This window comes from Pomacea canaliculata, linkage group LG1, assembly GCF_003073045.1.
Source record: "Pomacea canaliculata isolate SZHN2017 linkage group LG1, ASM307304v1, whole genome shotgun sequence".
In the NCBI taxonomy this organism is placed as follows: domain Eukaryota; kingdom Metazoa; phylum Mollusca; class Gastropoda; order Architaenioglossa; family Ampullariidae; genus Pomacea; species Pomacea canaliculata.
The window spans coordinates 22,817,998-22,835,695 of record NC_037590.1 but is presented as its reverse complement, the minus strand read 5'-3'; the positions used below and the strand labels follow the sequence as shown (position 1 = coordinate 22,835,695).

At 42.0% G+C, this 17,698-nt stretch overlaps 1 protein-coding gene across 1 annotated transcript; it reads left to right on the top strand.

The window, feature by feature from the left end:
- The first annotated feature begins 393 nt into the window (after window positions 1-393).
- Window positions 394-17,672, top strand: LOC112563955 (ras-related C3 botulinum toxin substrate 1-like). The gene is given in 7 exon segments (XM_025238437.1): window positions 394-708; window positions 11,195-11,266; window positions 12,584-12,657; window positions 12,660-12,700; window positions 13,257-13,319; window positions 14,012-14,248; window positions 14,250-17,672. Coding segments are annotated over 7 exon segments (585 nt in total). The 5' UTR covers window positions 394-667; the 3' UTR covers window positions 14,307-17,672.
- The last annotated feature ends 26 nt before the right edge of the window (window positions 17,673-17,698 follow it).

Genomic DNA, 17,698 nt, shown 5'->3' with positions numbered 1-17,698 from the left:
AACTCAGTCTAGTCCGTCAGGTGACAATTTTTCCGTGTGTGTGTGTACGTGCGTGCTTTAGCTATGATGTGAAAACATTGAACTTCTGGAATATCTGTCATACCTCATTAAACTCACCAAAATCAGACTTTGGTCGAGAGAGAGAGAAAAAAAAAATCCCCACTTTAGTGATAAGGGCGCAGCAGCAAAGAACTAAAAGTTCTCGCTTGACCTCTTCTCCGCGCATTCCCCCCCCCCTCCACTACTACTCCACCCCCCCTTTTTCTTTTCCTTCCTTCCCCGTTCCCCTTCTGTTGCGCCAGAATGACCGGTGAGGGGTTTCCAGCCACAGTTGGCACGACGAGACGTGTGTCATCGCTGACTATTATTAGCGCAGGGAGGCGCAGAGCGGACCTACTTTTTGGCGCATGCAGATGTGACACGACCCCCGTGCGTTGCGCACGAAACCAGGAAGGAAAATAATGGTTTAGGCCCAGGGTAGTCTACACTGTCCCGGCGTTGCGTGGCAGCCAAGGCTGGCCCGTTAGTTTGTGCAACTCTCACTGTCTTGCCCTTGCAGCGGTTGTAACCGCTCGCGCCTCACTCTTAACTTCCGCTCAGAGCGACAGGAGAAGGAGCAAGACATGTTCTAGACTACACGCTCCCGTCTGCAGCAGCACGTCACACAATGGCAGAGCGAACCGTCAAGTGCGTGGTGGTAGGCGACGGGTAAGTTCCCTCCTTCATTCCTTCGTTTTTTTTTTTCTTTGGATTGTTTTCTCTCTCTCTCACACCCATGCGGGGCAGTTGCAGATGACTTTTTGGTCGACGTCGAAAGAAGAAGTATAGTGATATGTCTACTTATGTTGCTGTCATGAACTGTTTGGAGAAAAGTGTGGCAGGTCGTATGTACTAGTCGGCAAATCGTGTATGGTGGTGGCATTCGCATTGTGTATGTCGTGTGTCGACAATCTGTTATGTTTCCTGGGAGAATTTCAAGGCGACCTTTCGTACGTGTTGACAGGCGGATCAGTCTTTTTTTTTTGGCGAAAACATTAGTGCTGTGTGTGAGAGAGAGACAGTAGAAGAATTTACACTACATGCATTGCTGTATATGTGATCACCTCGACTACTGCTACGCCCTAATGGATGTGTAGTGTGGAGACAATCCCGTTACATGCACTTCCTGCGAATCCCAGTGAATATATACACGATATACCACGTGACGCACTTGCCTTTGTTAAACGATGTGCTGAGGTTTGGAACTTTGCAGAAACATCGCAATGTCTGTGTTCAGACAGATGCTGTCTCTCTCTCTCACCCACAGAGCGCTTGCATGCATGCATTATCTATGTATATGTAGGTGCGATCAATGTTATAGCAGTAATTAAATAACTTCATTTAATCCGTGGACGGAGGGGGAGTTGTATGTTCTATCCCTTGACTGATGCTGACTCATTCATAAGTTTGAACTCAGTTATATACAATGCATACACGGTCTCTGAACTGTTGCTGCTTATTTATTGCCTATTCTATTCTCTCTCATGCACACATATGCAATTGCTCTCAGCATGTGAGAGAGAGTTTCGGAGAAAGAGAGAAGGGTGGGGGGAGGAAACGCGGACGAGGAAGAAAGGGAGTCGGAGGGAGTGAGAGAGACAGGAAGAGGCAGGTCAGAGAGAGAGAGAGCGGTGTTCAGTTATCATAGAGCAAACACTCTTCAGGTTGTTATCATACATGTCTCCCTCGAGTGTCACCGCTGGTTAGATAAAGAAGTAGGTGCTTATCACACAATTGTGACACTCTTTTCACCTTGAAGCTCTGTGCTGTCAGGATGTTGCCATTTTGTAATTTTCCTTTATTTTAGGTTGTTTTCTGGTCTCTTGTTAACCAACGTTTACGGAACAGCCCTGAGCGGTTATCACTGTAACATTATACGACAGCGGAAGTGTCATCCCAAATACCGATTACTGGTCATTTACCACGGACTTACACGATTAGTATAATTTGAATACATTACACACTGTTAGTGTAACATGTCAGCGACACGTGTGGCATTGTTAAGTGCCACGTACACACGATTAATGTGATTTAGAAGGAACTGTAAGTGATATACACGGACGGTTAGTGAGACTTGCAAGCGACTTTAGTAGTGTGGTCTGCTTGCCAAGTGTACACGCCATTAGAGTAATTTACAAAAGGATGTTTATACACACAGTGTCATCTGAAAGCATCGTGTGGATGTGTGGGATTCACGATAACCTGCACACCAGTATCTGGGCTATGAAGCCCCAGCCTCCACCGCCACAGATAATACAGCGACACCAACTTCACTTCACTGGGAAGGCGGCGAGGCTTGTTTGATCGTCTCACTGAGAGATTTTTGTTACGGAAGTGAATTGGAAACAAATAAAAAAAAATGGGGGAGGGGGAGCACTCTTTTTCCTGTGAAGGAAACTGTGAAACTGCGTTAAGTGTGTAATACTACAACTACACTAAATTAAAACCATAACTTCCTTGCAAGTGAGCAGGGGTTAAGCTGCGGATCCTCCACGCCTGACTTCACTCAATGTTTTTGCTTTTTGTTTTGAATTAATGTCCTGCTGTTGTTGTTGTCGTTGTTTTTTTTATATGCTACTTAGGGTTAGATGTAGAAAAAGCATACCTTTTGCTTATTTGTTTACCCTTGTCAATAATGATTTGTTATTTGTCAATCTGCTGTTGCAAATGACAGGTTCGATCCATTGTGACCTCGCGTGTCGAGCATAGATCGAACTGTATGCTCGACATGGGTAAATCGGGTTCGTATTTCAATGTACTCTGCGATTTTAAAAGTATATCTGGTATATTTCATCTGCTACGGTACAGACCGAGGGTGTCTGTACTGAAGCAGTGCTCACTAACGATGACGTGTCTCTGTCGAGCACTGTTTGTTATCTACTTCTTGTCTGTCCAGTCTAAGATCCCAGGAGAGGTTTAAGCCATAGTTATTATCAAATAGTTATTTCATGCCCATTCTCATGCCTTATCGATGTACGGATACGAGCATAACCCTCAAAATGAATGTCATTATTGTTTCGTTGTCTGGGCGAACAAACTTTTATTTCCTTCATTTGAAAGTTCCTTCTCCTGTATGCGCTAATTCACTCGACCTTGATCTTCTTTTACCGGCCAGGGAAACTAGATGATCCCGTCTTGTCCAAACTGGCCTCACACATTTAAGTTAAATGGAAAGAAATGGGCGGTTTTATTAAAAGCTATCTGACAGCATGAAACAATGTTTGAACGAAAAAGCGGAGTCTTACTTGATTCGATGTAGGGAAAGCCCGGTAAAGGGGATGCGTATGTTGAAAGATTTGTTTTTGCGAAAACGAGACTAAGTGCTGACACTAAGTTGGCAGTCGTGTAAACAGGAATGTCTGTCTGCACCACAAAGAATGATAGAATAGCGCGATCGTCGCTGAGAGCATCTGTGCGCCAGGGTCAAAGTGCGAGAAGACACAATCTGCAAATGTCGGCAAGGAAAACTTGCTATCCTAGCGGAAAGTTCTCGTGGGATGAAAAACTATCGCCTGAACTTTTGCCTGGTTTAATTTCCTTCATTTTCTCCATGATCAAGCTTAGGGTGGGGAATGGAGGTTAGTTAAATTTAATCTGTTTTGAACTTTAAAAAAGTGGTGTAGCAGACTGTTCAGATGACTTACTGCTGAGAGATGGTGCGCCTAGTGCGTGAAGTTCATGAGAAGATTCAAGTTATTCTTGGAAAGAACCTCACAGCTGGATTTTCCCGGTCAGACCCTTTTAAACCGATTTCTTAAAAGAACTACTTGCCTCGTAATTTGAGATTGAACAAAATATCAACTTGTGAGCTCGGTTACAGGGAAGCTGTTTGTGTAGAGCAGCCACAGTAAGTTCAGTGTGTTGACTGGGTGCATGGAGCAGTCATGTCGTATAGTGCAGTCACATTTTGCTGTATGAACTGTTTGTGTAGTTGTATAGGATAGTCACAGCAAGTTTGCTGCTAGTTCTTTGTTTAGAGCAGTCACTGTAAGTTCACTGATAACTGGTTGTATAGTGCAGTCTAGTTGTATAGGACATTCATAGTTCACTATATAGTTGTATAGTGCAGTCTGATTATATAAAAGCAGTTTCTGTAAATTGTCTGTTAACTGCTTTTGTCGTGCAGTATGGATGAATTCTTATTATTCGTGTAAATTGTCGTCGTCCTTTTTGTTTTAAGAGCAGAGACATCGTCTTGTCTTCCTCAGACCTTTAAATGTTCTTTGTTTGATAATCCTACTGACGTTCGTCTGACCATCTGTCACAGAATTTTATTGGGATTTCCAAAAGATTAGATTTTTGTCGTAATAACTTGTTACTTTGAGTAAGGAGTCCGACACAAGCTGACGAATTAATAAAAGCATTTAATACAAGCTGACACTTGAGTAACCAGTATTTTTTTAACTGTTTTCGATGTTTGGTGCATTTTCACTTCAGGTCTTCAGTCAACAGACTTAGAGCTTCAGCCTTAAGGGTTTCTTTTATTCGTGTGTAACAGTGAGCTCTAACCAGATATTCCTTTAAGGAAAAATATCTAAAGGGTGGACTTTGACCAAGAATAGTGTGTTCTAACCACCACACCCCCAATCCCGTCAGTACCCAGGCCAGATGTGTTGTGTACTCTGCACGCAATCTTTGTTGACTACTTAAGATCACGTCTTGCCAGCTCTTGTCAACATGTTAAAACACTGAAAATATTCACTTTCTTGAAAAATGCGTGGGTACTCCAAAGCATGGGTGTTACCCCTTTAAAGCTGGACTTGTGACACCACACGTAAAACAATATGAACGAACAATATAGACACAGCTATTAAGAACAACAGTGCTAATCAGCCCAATTAGTTACCATTTCCCTCTATCATTTTTTTTTTCATTTTAGGAGTGGACATCATCTTTCATGTCATTAGAAGAGCACAGATTGGTGGGGTGGGGTGAGATGGTGGTGGCGGCGCGTTTGATGGTTAAATCTTTTCGCTATCCTACTTAACCCCTCGATCGCCGAGTCAGCTGGACACGCATCCCTAGTGCATGTTCATGTGCGAGGCCAGAGTTGTGAAAGCAGGCAAACAGGTCACGTGAAGCTGCTAAGCGGGTCAGTCGGACGGTTAAACAGGTCACTTTCGTTTTCGGACGATCGAGCTTCACGCAGCGGCATCAGGGGGATGGGGCGCGGTTGGACGATGTAGGCTACCGGCACGATGCAGACGGCCGAGAGAAGTGACTGCATTGTCACGAGATGTTGTCCTTCCAATGGACTCCTTGTTGAAAATTTCTCCTGGTGAACACGTCGAAGTAGAGAGAACACACACACATCTATTAAATAGATGTCAAAGCAGTTTATAGACCACGTGTGCGTTTCTGTTTACGGTGTAAAGAGATTTAAATCCTGAGAAACGGTGTTAGAAGAAGTCTTCCTACATTTCTTATAATTGGCTCAACTTTGACCCCTCCCACATCACCCCGCGCTTTCCTTGTTCCGTCAGAAGCACCCTGTCGGTAGCTCTTGGTGACATCACCGCACTTCCCTGCTTTCCGTTGCGTAGGCTGTGTGATCTCAATCCACCCCATAATAGTAGGCATACCGACCTGACGTGGGAACGGTTGTACCTGGGTAGCTTGGTGAACCTAGAATAATAATTAAAAAATGGCTTCTGAGTGCTGAGATCCATGAAAGATTTTTTAAGTGTAATAAAGGGTAATACATTGTATTTTTCCAGTACACGTGAGGTCGTGGGTTTGCTTAGGTAGGTAAGTGTAAGTCAAGAAGTAATTATAACTACAACCATCAACAAATCGTAATGAGCTGATTTAATGTGTAGCTATAACTATATACGTAATAAAAGACGATGTGTAGCTGTATATATCAGTAATATGGCTACAAACAAATTTCGTGTGTGGCTGTAACTATCGATAAAATTAGCTGTAACTAGTAATAACATGCTAAACAAACTGATTTGATGTATAGCTATACTTATAACAACTATGTAGCGGTAACTAGCAGCAATAGAACTGATTTGAGTTTTTAATTGTCTTGCTTGCGTGCATTCTCTATTCTACGAAAATAATGAAATAGAAAATGAAAGCCGGCGCTGGGTGTGTGTAGGCCAAGTCAGTATTTCATTTCAGGTTTTGTTTCTGCGTCGAGCACCAAGTGTCAGGATAAAATACACCCTCAGCAATGCTGGCGGATGCAGCAGTTATCCTGCCCAACTTCCTTGTTTTGTACATCAACGCTGTTTCTCAGAATACGTGGCGGCCACGTACGGAACGACGTGTGTGTGTGTGCGCGTGCGCGCGCGCGATGACGAGGAAGTGGACGTGCCTCTTTCCGGATCAGCCGACAGGCCAGGCTTGGCTAGCGAGTGGTTATGAAATATTGCTTGGAAACCCTGGGTTTCCATTTTTAGAAACACGTGCATGTTTTTCACTAGGAGAGCACGTGATTGGGTTTCAGTCCAGTGCAGTAGGGTAGTTGTGTTTCTCGTCGCTCTCGCATCATTGGCTAAACATCTCCAGTGTCAACAGGCTAGACAACCACTTGGTTGTCAGTCGTTCGCAAAATGACCTTTCTAACTCAAGTTTGTGGTGATAATCTGAAGTGCATTATACAGAAGTAGGGGCAGTGGTTAGCCCAGTGGGGTCTGATTCCGACGGCGCGCACCCTATCCAGGTCGCTACCCGTGTAACGCAGTGTACTTCCTTCCCCCTCTCCTCCGAGTTGACCCAGCTGTTGAGTGGATGAAGTGGGTGGGTTAGAAGAAGTGAAGGTAGCTAGGGAGATAATTTTTTTCTAAATTCACTTCTTTAGAACAGTTCAGTTTAAGAAATGTGCAACTGAATGAGGGCGAGGAATGTTGTTAGGAAAAGTTCTCCTCGCAGTGGTGGAGGTGGGAGGGAGATGGGGAGGAAAGACTTGTCACATTTGAAACAGCTGCGTAATGACAGAGTGTGTCGCCATGGTGACAGCAGGGGCCTCGTTTGCCGGTGTGACATTACGGTTGCTGCTGGAGAGGATGATGGTTCAGAGGTCTGTGCAGCTGTACTTTTTTTTTTTTTTGCTGAGCGACCGTTTCGCTAGTGAGACCGGTTTGCTGGCCTACAACCCTACCACTAGAGACTGGAGTACACCGGGGTTTCTACATGACGGAAGCGTACAATTATCAAATAGATAAGAATGTAGCGATACGCATGCGGTCGACACTATGAGATAGCTTTATGAATCGCATTTTCAGTCTCTTGAAGACACACACACGCACAATTATTCATTCAAAATCCTGAACTACCTGTTTCACTGTAGATGACAAAGGTGGTGAGATATTGCATTAATGTTAGGGATTCAAAATAGCCTTAAAAAGAGTTATCAAAACGATTAGAATTCAGTGGATGTATTTCGCAATCACTCTTATCTCTCTCCCCCGCTCTCTCTCTCTCTCCCACACACTTCTGTCTCACACATGCACCAACGCACATATATTTAGAAAAGCGTGTTAAGGAGGAACAATAACCAGACTCGTTTCGACTGAGAACTGTCCTCCGTTTTGTGATTTTCGCGCAGAGTATGTGTGGAAGGTGCACCTGCCTCCTTTTGTTTTGTACAGTCGTACCTCGATAAGTCGACCTTCCCTTCTCTAAGTCGAAAACCTCCCTATATCGAATTAATTATTAGTTCCCGGCCAAATACCTGCGCCTATTACACCATTTTCCCTAACTCGAAAACTCCGTAAGTCGAATTTTTTTCGGGTCCCTTTGAGTTCGACTTATCGAGGTCCGACTGTACTTTCAGTTTCAAAATTTCTGCTGTACATTTTATGTCAAGCTTATATTACCCCGCCCCCCAGAAGCAGCTATTATCATGTCAAAACTATTGTTACTATAACAGGGTGTGGTGGGGTTAGTCATCTCTTTTATTTTAAAGTCAATAAAGGATTAGATTTCAGTTTTACTTACGGGCGAGCAAGTTGTTCTCTCACGATTGAGTGCAAGGTACTATTTCTTAAAATATGGGCGAATACTGCCTTTTCGTTATCGAGATCTATATCGAGATGCAAGGAAAGAGATCAAAATCGTGACGACACGTTTGTACACGCGTAATTAACATACGGGTCCAGCTCTCCCATTGGCTGAGGATTTACAACATAAACGCATCTGTCTACAATCCGGACGTCAGTGGTGTTGACCTCTTTCCGTTCATGACGATGTTTGCAAGCTTGTATCTACAAAACAGAAGTGGGTGGATTCACCCAAATTTCGGAAAGTATCTTGCACTGAACTTTACCCAGTCGTTAGGGAAAAAAAAATTGCACTCTACTTGACCTTTAACACGCTTCCGTGTACAGCATCTTCATCAGCTTGAGCTCTAGACTCTAGAGACTCCGGTCTCCACCCAGACCAAGTGTCGGCGCCTGACAGTCCGTGCCCTGTGGAAGGGCCATTCGTGGGCGAACCTGGTGTTGCGAAATCTCTTGTCCATTGTAATCGTCTGCTTAGACGCCAGACCCACAAGAGGTGACCCGTTAGCACAGCGTTAACTGAGTGAGGTTGTAATGACCTGGGTTCAAACATAGTCTCAGAGGTACTTCTACTTCTCGCTGGTCTAGTAGTTGTTTTTAGGGCTGACCGTCGATGATTTTTCATTTCAGATTTTAAGCAACCAGCCAGATCCTCAGCCGCTGGGACGAACTAGACAATAGGATCGTTAATTTAGTTTTGAAAGTCATCAATTGCAATCGTTTGTTTACATTCATGATAGATGTTTGATGTCGGTGGGCACGTCTGCGATCGAAGGATAAATTTGCGACTTCTGCGTGAGGTTGAGTGGCTAACACAACAACTATGTAACGTTCCTAACCACACAACTACAGGTTCTTAACCACACAGTTACGGAACGTTCCTAACCACACAACTACAAAACTTTCCCAATTCCGCCAACTTATAATCAGTCAAACAGTCAGGGACATAGTTTGGATCTTTCATTTCTTATTTGTTTAATGACGGCAACGAAAATTTGAACCAGCAAATGTTGACAGATCTGTCAACTGCCGTTTTAGATTTTGATTTAGATTTGACCTGCAGTGATATCATAGATTTGGCGTGATGTCATAGAGATTTGACTTCTGATGTCATAGAGATTTGACTTCTGATGTCATAGAGATTTAACTCGTGATGTCATAGAGATTTGACTTCATAGAGATTTGACTTCTGATGTCATAGAGATTTGACTTCATAGAGATTTGACTTCTGATTTCATAGAGATTTGACTTCTGATGTCATAGATATTTAACTCGTGATGTCATAGAGATTTGACTGGTGATGTCACAGAGATTTGACTCGTGATGTTGTCATACAAATTTGACAACAGTCGTTTGGCTTCAGTTTGTCGCTAACAGCACGTACTTGAAAAGCCAAGAACAATGAACAAGGAAGGAACTGGCACACCAAGCAGACGATGTTGATAACTGGAGCTCTGCCATGTTTAGCGTTAAGTTCTGTACTTATCACGAGGGTCCCTTTGCACCGACGTACACTGGCACCTGTCTGCAAATCCTCACTCACACATGTGCATTTTTCCTGCGTAGTTATTTCTTCTTCCGTCCTTCGTATTTTGTCCGTGTCTTCTACTTGTCTTAAGTGCTGAAAGCATGCTTCTTTGTGAGCGTGATTATGCGCGATATAAATCACACATCATCATTATTGTTATTGAAATGTTCTAAACTTGATTTTCTCTTCTAAATTCAAACCATCTCGGAACTGTTTTAAACTGGCTAAAGCAGTTTAAAAGCGACGGCCGCGGTTCTCGCATTCAGAGTCAGCTTTAACAAAAAACTCGATTTGTTTACTAGCAAACAAGAAAAAAATTGTGAAATAAAAGGACGGCGCGTTGTTTCAGTTGTTTGGATGTCGTCAAGCTGGCATCGCCAGAGATATTAAATAGACCGCAATTAATAACTAACGACGAAAGCCACATGCTCATCGGACAACACGTATTAAATTTGACTTTGTGATATATATTTAATAGTTGTATACTGGTGTATAGCACTGGTGTATTTTTGTAATAGAAAAATTCTATTGTCAAGGGCTGTTCGGGTCGTTTTATTGCGATGGGTCGTCTTTTGGTCGAGTTGACCTGTAGGGTCGCGCTGTGATCTGCTTACACTGTGCGGAGTACTCAGTGTGCTCGCTTTATCGCATGCATGCAGCTTTATTTATTACGCTAGTCTTAAATCCTGCGAGTAAACAGACCATTCAGTAGTTCTTCTTCCACTTAGTGTGGAAAGTTATTCTTCCCAAAGAAGCCACATTTCTACACTAGCGCTGTACAGGTGGAAAGAAAAAAAGTTTTGCCTTATTTAAAATATCTTTAGTTACAGTGTTCTGAAATAGTGTTGCGCATCGTTTAAGACATTTCTATAAAATTCTTTCAATTAAACACGGGAAAAACGAGTTTAAAATTACAAGTGTGATGTGCAACTGGTCTCTCATTCCTACTGTGGACGATGTCAAGAAGATGCGTCTCCTTCTAGGCGTATTTTGAAAGCATGGAAGTCTTACAAGCTAATCTTCATCTCTATCATTTCTTACAGCTAGCATTAATAGAAATTTACTTATCAAATCCTGTCTGATCATGTTTAGTCGAGGAAAGGAATTTTGTCACTTGCAGAATAAGTAATAGCGGTGTGTGTGTGTGTAATTTACGTGTCACGATTCCGATTTTATTTTTCTTTTAGGCCATTTTCTTATAAGCCAGCCACTTTTTAGTTATTTTAAAAGAGTCTATTACCGTGGTACATTCAGTACATTTTGTGCACGCATGTGTGTGTGTGTAAGACAAAGGGAGGAGAAAAAAAACAAGTTAAACGAAAACGTTTTCATCATGTTACACACATATGTTCATAATAAAGACATGATAACAAGAGGAAAAAAGTGGATAACAAAAGATAGCCAAAAGTAAACTCAGAGCCATTTGTTTTATGTATTAGTTATCAGCGAACTACCTTAAAATCTAATGTATTTACTAGTCAAGAATATGGTTAAAAATAATTGTATGTCCATACTCTAAACACGAACACACACACACAGAGGGTGAGGTTGCGAGGGGAGAGATGTGACAGCTGATGTCCGTGACCCTCCGTTGTGACCTATTGTCTGTCTGTGACAGGATGGTGGGAAAGACATGTCTGCTCATCAGCTACACCACAGACACCTTCCCCGAGGACTACGTTCCCACAGTGTGAGTACCGCAGGTCGTCATGACAACAGCCACTGGCAGAGAGAGAATCAGGTGGCGCTGCTGATGTTACCGTCAGTCACGTGTCCCGCTCAGCATCAACTACAAATTTTGCTTGATTCTCATCTCTCTGTATTACTGTATTCTTTGTGCAAATTCTCTTTTTATTAATTTTTAATTGATATTTAATGTCGGTAGTTACCGGTTATTTAAACGCCCATATATTCAGGTCAAGGGGGTTTCCTAGAAGGATTTAAATATGTGTTTACATGAAGACGATAAATGTCGCAGGACATTAAATGTGCAGAAACCAGAGCGAATAAAGTACTTTTTTCATTCTAATTGTTACGTGAAAAACGAGCAGCTATGGTTAGCGTAGACAGAGGTACGAACACAGACCCTACAGGTTACAGATTGTTTCTGAGAGACGTCCCTGTGGACACTGGACACTCGAGTCTGTAACAAGTTGAAAGAATGGGGCATAAAGAGCATAAAGATGAGAACAGTGTGTATTGTATACAGTGAAGCTGACCTGACTTGATACAGGAAAAGGTCAGATGGCTGTGACATACATCGGGCGTTAGTAGAGGGTAGCTAAGGAGGGGATAGCTTTACAATAGACAGGGGATTCCCCCTTAACTCCCCCTCTCTTCAACTGGCAAAAAGGGAAGAGTGTGACGTCAACTGCACTCACAAAGAAAAAAGATATGATAAAAAGTAAAAGTGATCTGTGAAGAAGATGGTGGGTGCAGTGAGGAAGAAGCACGCGCATGTGTGTGTGGGAGGGGAGGAAGAGGGGTATCCGAGTGTAGTAGGGCATGTGGGAAGTGTTAGTGCGTTTGTGTGTGTGGAGCGGGGATGCACGTATTGGGGCGTGTGTGAAGTGTGTGGAGCATGTGTGTGTGGTTGGGGGGCATTGGGAAGTGTGATGTGTTTGTGTTTTCATACGTGGTGGTGATGTGTTTAGCATGTTTAGATCATAGGTGTGGTCAAACGAGAAACAGAAAAAAACCCCACAGAACTACCTCAGCCGTACAACAAAGTGATAAGTAGTAATAAGGCTAGCCATATTTCTTTTTTCCCTTTTCCATATATGTAGGAAAAGGAAAACAGAAATATGCTACTTATTTACTTATTAAATTTCTTATTTAAATTTCTTGATTATTCCGTATAGATTGCTTGTAAACTGTTGGTAAAGTGAAAAAAAAACCAACATAAAATTGATTTTTAAAAGAGAACTAATCTTCAAAGAGAAATGAAGAGGAAGAAAGATGGGCGGAGACTAAGCTGAGTTTTTATCAAATTTTATCATGTATTCAGGTTCGACAACTACTCAGAAACTCTGAATGTCGACGGGCAGACAGTGAATCTCCAGCTCTGGGACACGGCAGGGCAGGAGACTACGACCGGCTACGTCCCCTTGCCTATCCTAACACGGTGTGTACGGTTTATGTTTACTCAACATGACTAGGATCGAACTGTATCAACTTCCCTACCTGCATTAGCTTTAGTCAACAAGCTAAAATCGAGTAGTATTAAATTATAATCATCAGCTTTCGTGAACAACATCTTTTTAACAGTCTAACAGTTTTCTGTGATTGAATGGCTGAAAATCAGCTTTCTGATTTCTGTGTTGTCATGTAAACTAGAGTGATAGGAAAGTAATGCATTCCAGACATCAGTGACAGAAACCATCCATGACAGGTGAAGATGAGCTGTCAAAACATTTAGAGTAAGGGATGCACTAAGTGTGCAGTTTCTGAGACAGCTCACACAGGTCGCAAAACTACAAAACAGGTTTCTAGATGTAGATGAGGTCACACCTACACTCTGAGCGCTCAAGTGTAGGGTGGATGAAATCGTTTCTGACAATAGTACAACACGCTTTGAAGGGCTGGCAAGAGTCTGCCGCGAGTTTGTGACCAAGTGAATTCAGGCGAGAGCCGCTAGGGGCAATTGTTGTTGACCCGGGCTTGGTCTGTTTATTTTCCAGGATGTTTTCATTCTGTGCTTTTCCCTCACGAGTGAGACAAGCCTGAGAAACATCAAAGCAAAGGTAAGAAATTTCGTCGATTAATTGATTTGTGTGTGTGCACGCATGCTTATGGTGGGTGGACATGTGGGGAGATTAGAGGAAGAAGGTGGGTGGGTTAAAAAAAGAGGTTAATCAGAACAACAATAATATCGAAGAAAATGTGCGTGCCTCAAACTGTGTGCATGAGTTAGAACAAAGTATTCAAGTGGCGATGGTGTTGTTTAAATTATTTAGTGTTACGTGTAAGAGAGCTGACAGAGCTCGAAACTTTTATTGAAAATAGTAGACAAAGAAATGGAGCGAATTTACAACAAAACGAGAATATAGGAAAATTATTCTTGAGGCTGATTGCTGTTGTTTCTCATGCAGGACAGCGTGCTGTTTCACTGTGATCTCTTTTAAACTTGTAAACAAACTGGAACTGTTTTCTCTTTCTGTATGGATTGATGGTACACAGCAAAGCGTGCATTTCATAAATAATTGGCAGAATGATTGCTGATATTCTTTTTTAAGCTTTTGTGTCGCTTGTTTTCAAAACTGTGATGCCAGAGCGTCTCAGTGAAAGTAGCAGCTACACTCGTTCACAAACGAGAAAAGTTTTTCTCGACACTTTGATGTCATATGGGGAACGTGAAACCCGCTGTATCTTCTCTTTTTGGAGAAAAGTTTTTGACCAAGCGTTGCGCTGACCTTTGCTGTTTGCTGTTGTTCAGTGGTACCCGGAGATCAGAGAGCACTGCCCGCAGATTCCCATCGTCCTCGTGGGCACCAAGCTGGACCTGCGCAATAACAAGGAGACGATTCGCCAGATGCGTGCGGACAAGAAGAACCCCGTGTCCCACAGTCAAGGGAGCGAACTGGCGAAGCAGATCAAGGCCAAGCACTACATGGAGTGCTCCGCGAAAACGCAGGAGAACGTGAAAGACGTGTTCTTGGAGACCGTGCGCGTTCGCCATTAACCCAGAGAACGGACCGAAGAATAAAGAGCACAAGTGTGTCATTCTCTGACTGCCCTGACTTTTAATGTTCATCACTTAGTGGTTCCTGTCAGGTAGCTGGACTTCAGAGCAACTAGCTGGAGATGTGGCTGACGATTTGCAGAGGGTCAGGACAAGCCAGCTGGGTGGATGGGCTGTTAGTATCCATTTGGGGATGTAGGGGAATGACAGAATTACATAAACTTTTGGTTTTGTTTTTTTTTTGCCTTTATCAAACTATAGGTCTTAAAGTGGTTTGTCTAACTCCCAAACCCCCTAAAAAACTTGTGCAGTCTTTAGGGAATTATCCTTCAATGCTTGGGATATAAGTAGCCTGCATATTTACAAATCTTGGGAATGACTTTTATTATTTTGTGGGGTGGGTCTGACTTATATAGAAACAAATTAGAGATGATATAGAAAGCCTTCCACTTTTAACTTAATGAAATAAAAAGTATATGCAGCTGTTTGAAGACATTTGCCAGTGCTAAAAATGACTGAAACCTCGACAAGCTCAATGTGCTCACATGTTCGTGCATGGGTATTGTGTGTGTGTGTGAGAGAGAGAGAGCGAGCGGACGAACACTTGGACATGCGCGAATGTATGAACAATCAAGTCTGTATTATTTGTAACTCGTTTCACCTGGTCTGAAAACTTACACCAAGTCATCCATCTTCGTGCTACTAATTAATAGTACAAACCCCACCGGCACTATCCCATACATCTTGCCATTATTTATGCTTTATCCAACGCTTGCCTTGGGGAACAAAACCGTGAAGCATTTTTCTGTTCTGTGCAGCCACATTAAAACTGTACGCCATTGTATTTCAAGGTAGCTGTTTCTTCAGGACATCCATGCACGTGAATTGTTTCTGTATGTGTGTGTGCAATAGAGAGAATGACAGTGATCGTCTTTTTATGAGACTTTTTAAAATTTCATACAAGATCTCTCTGGAGCAGGACTTTGTTGTGTGCTGTGTTTTGAATATGCATGGCGTATGCCAAGGTGAACGTCCTGTAGATATTTTCGTTAAATGTGTTGGTCACTTGGTTGATGAACAAAAAACTGATGCCATTGACCTTTCGTGTCAAGTTTGCAGGTTCGCTTGCTTTTCTTCTGTCTGTTCCACTACCATTACAAAGATTTTGCTTTGTCTTTATTATTTTTGTTCCGCATAATGAAGCGTGTCTGATTCAGCTTCGCTGCTAATCTACTCTATGATTAGAAGGGTCTGGGAAAGGTGTGGGAAGCGATGCAAGTGTCGGTTGGGCATTTCAGGGGTTAAACATGGGTGGAGAAAATACTTTTACACCAAACTAAGTATCTATTTGCTAACGTTTCCTTCTAAGTGTCTGTCGCGTCTGCGTTGCTAAGTATCTGTTGTGTCAGTTTGGATAAGTGCCTGTTGCTTGAAGGTGGTTGAGCGTTGCGTCAGCGTAGCCAAGTGTCTCTTGTGTCAACGTGGCAAAGTGTTGCGCCAGTACGTCTCTTCGACTGTTGATTGTGGTAGGTTGGCTCTTCAAGTGCCTGTTGAGTCCCATGGCTTTGGAAACATTTGCTATACAACCATTAAGTGCCTTTTGTTTCTGTTTCCCAGCCTAGAAAAAGTTTGTCTGTTTGGTTATATATTTACATTGTTTTTGTAACGTTTGTAAACTTTTAATGAAATAAGCACAGGAGAGCATGAGATCGACAAAAGAGTGCTACTATAATTGTAGATAGGACCTCGTTGTGGTGTCGAAGACAAACCCAAGTGTCAAATTATTTAAAAATCCAGGTATTCAGTTCGTCGCAATTCTCGCCTCGTTTGGCATAGAGGCCAAAGTCTCATTGCCCGCCACTTCACAAAGATATGCTCACTGGTTGGACAGTGGCTTATTAGCATATGCTCGAAACTCTTTCATTGGATGCATCCTTCGGCGAGTTTTGTAGTTTAAATTTAAGTCAACGTGTGCTTTAAAACGAAATAATTGCTGCGCATTTTGTAGCAAGCCAATGATACCATTATACTATGTTAAGCCATGGACGTGTATAGGTGGACTGCTGACTGTCTGCCGAGACCAACGCTTAGCCTCTTGCGACGTTCTCAATGTTAGTCTCGGCGAGCCTAAACAATGAATGTGAATAAACAGGAAGCTTTGTATACAACATCCTCGTTCTAGTCGTTAACTAGGAAAAAAATCGTATGCAAGCAGTCCAGTAATACGTTTGTGGTTAATTAAGCTGCACCCTTCTTTGAGCTTTATATTTAACTTGGGCTAGCATTTGAAATGACTGCAGCTGCTCTGGATTTGAGATTTTTTTTACGATCAAAAGTCCCATAGTTCTACTTATACGCTGTTTTATATAACCACAGCAGCAAGAAGTTAAATAATCGAAACAGCCATGGCTAAGCACTGTTACAATTAACCTCCATCCACAAGGGAATTTTTGCCAGAATGTTTGGATGTCGGTCGAGTCCTTGAAATACGAAGTACGTACGCTATACATTAACTGTAACGGGCACAGTGATGTCTGCATTAGCTCCTTTATGCACCAAAAATTATACATTCCACTAAGAGGTCTACGCCAGATATGTCTACTTTTACCTGATTTTCGTATATTGGCGTTGATATGTGTCACATTAACAAATATTTTTAAATAAATTTTTAAGCATAAAAAAAATAGAAAGATTTAAAAAAAATGATTGTCGAGATTTGTCACAATATTCGTTATTACAAATAAAACACAAGTTGGAATTCAATGATATATATAAAAACTAGTTTGCAAATTAAAATATTCATAGAGAATAAAATAGACTTTCAAGTCTTTACGTGTCCGGTGTTATTCATCTTGTTTTCGAGAACGCAGCGTCGTTTTGAGAACATCTTGTTTTTTCTGACCCTAGTCTGCGTGGAGTTCCGACACACTCGAATGAATTTATCTTTATATACTTTTCAAGTTTGCAAGTTGCCTGTACACGGTTGGTAGAATGTTATTGAATGAAGGTTTTTCAGGTTGTTCGAGGTGGCTTTTGCACTGTGAGTCAATTCCTCTGTGATTTCTGTTTTGTCCTTTCACTGTCTGACAGGTTGATTAGTACGGAGCCTTTCAATTTAAGGTATTGTTTTGAATTTGTTTAGACATTTACATGTTTCCTAGATTCCCGAACTTCTTACTGTTGATTTTTAGATCAATGAATATTTTAACTGGCTAAAGCATGACGGAGTAGATATGTTTGTTGTCCTGTTTGTTATGGTCTTTTTTGTTTCATTCATTGGAAGATGGACAATAAGAAAATGATAATTTATTTTGAGGTTGCTTTTTCAGGTATTTTTGTCATTATGATTTCTTACACTGTTAAAAGAAGTCAATGCTTTGTATTAACAAGTCAGATTAAAAAGACTTACCATAGATTGCCTTCTTCTGTATTTGAATCATG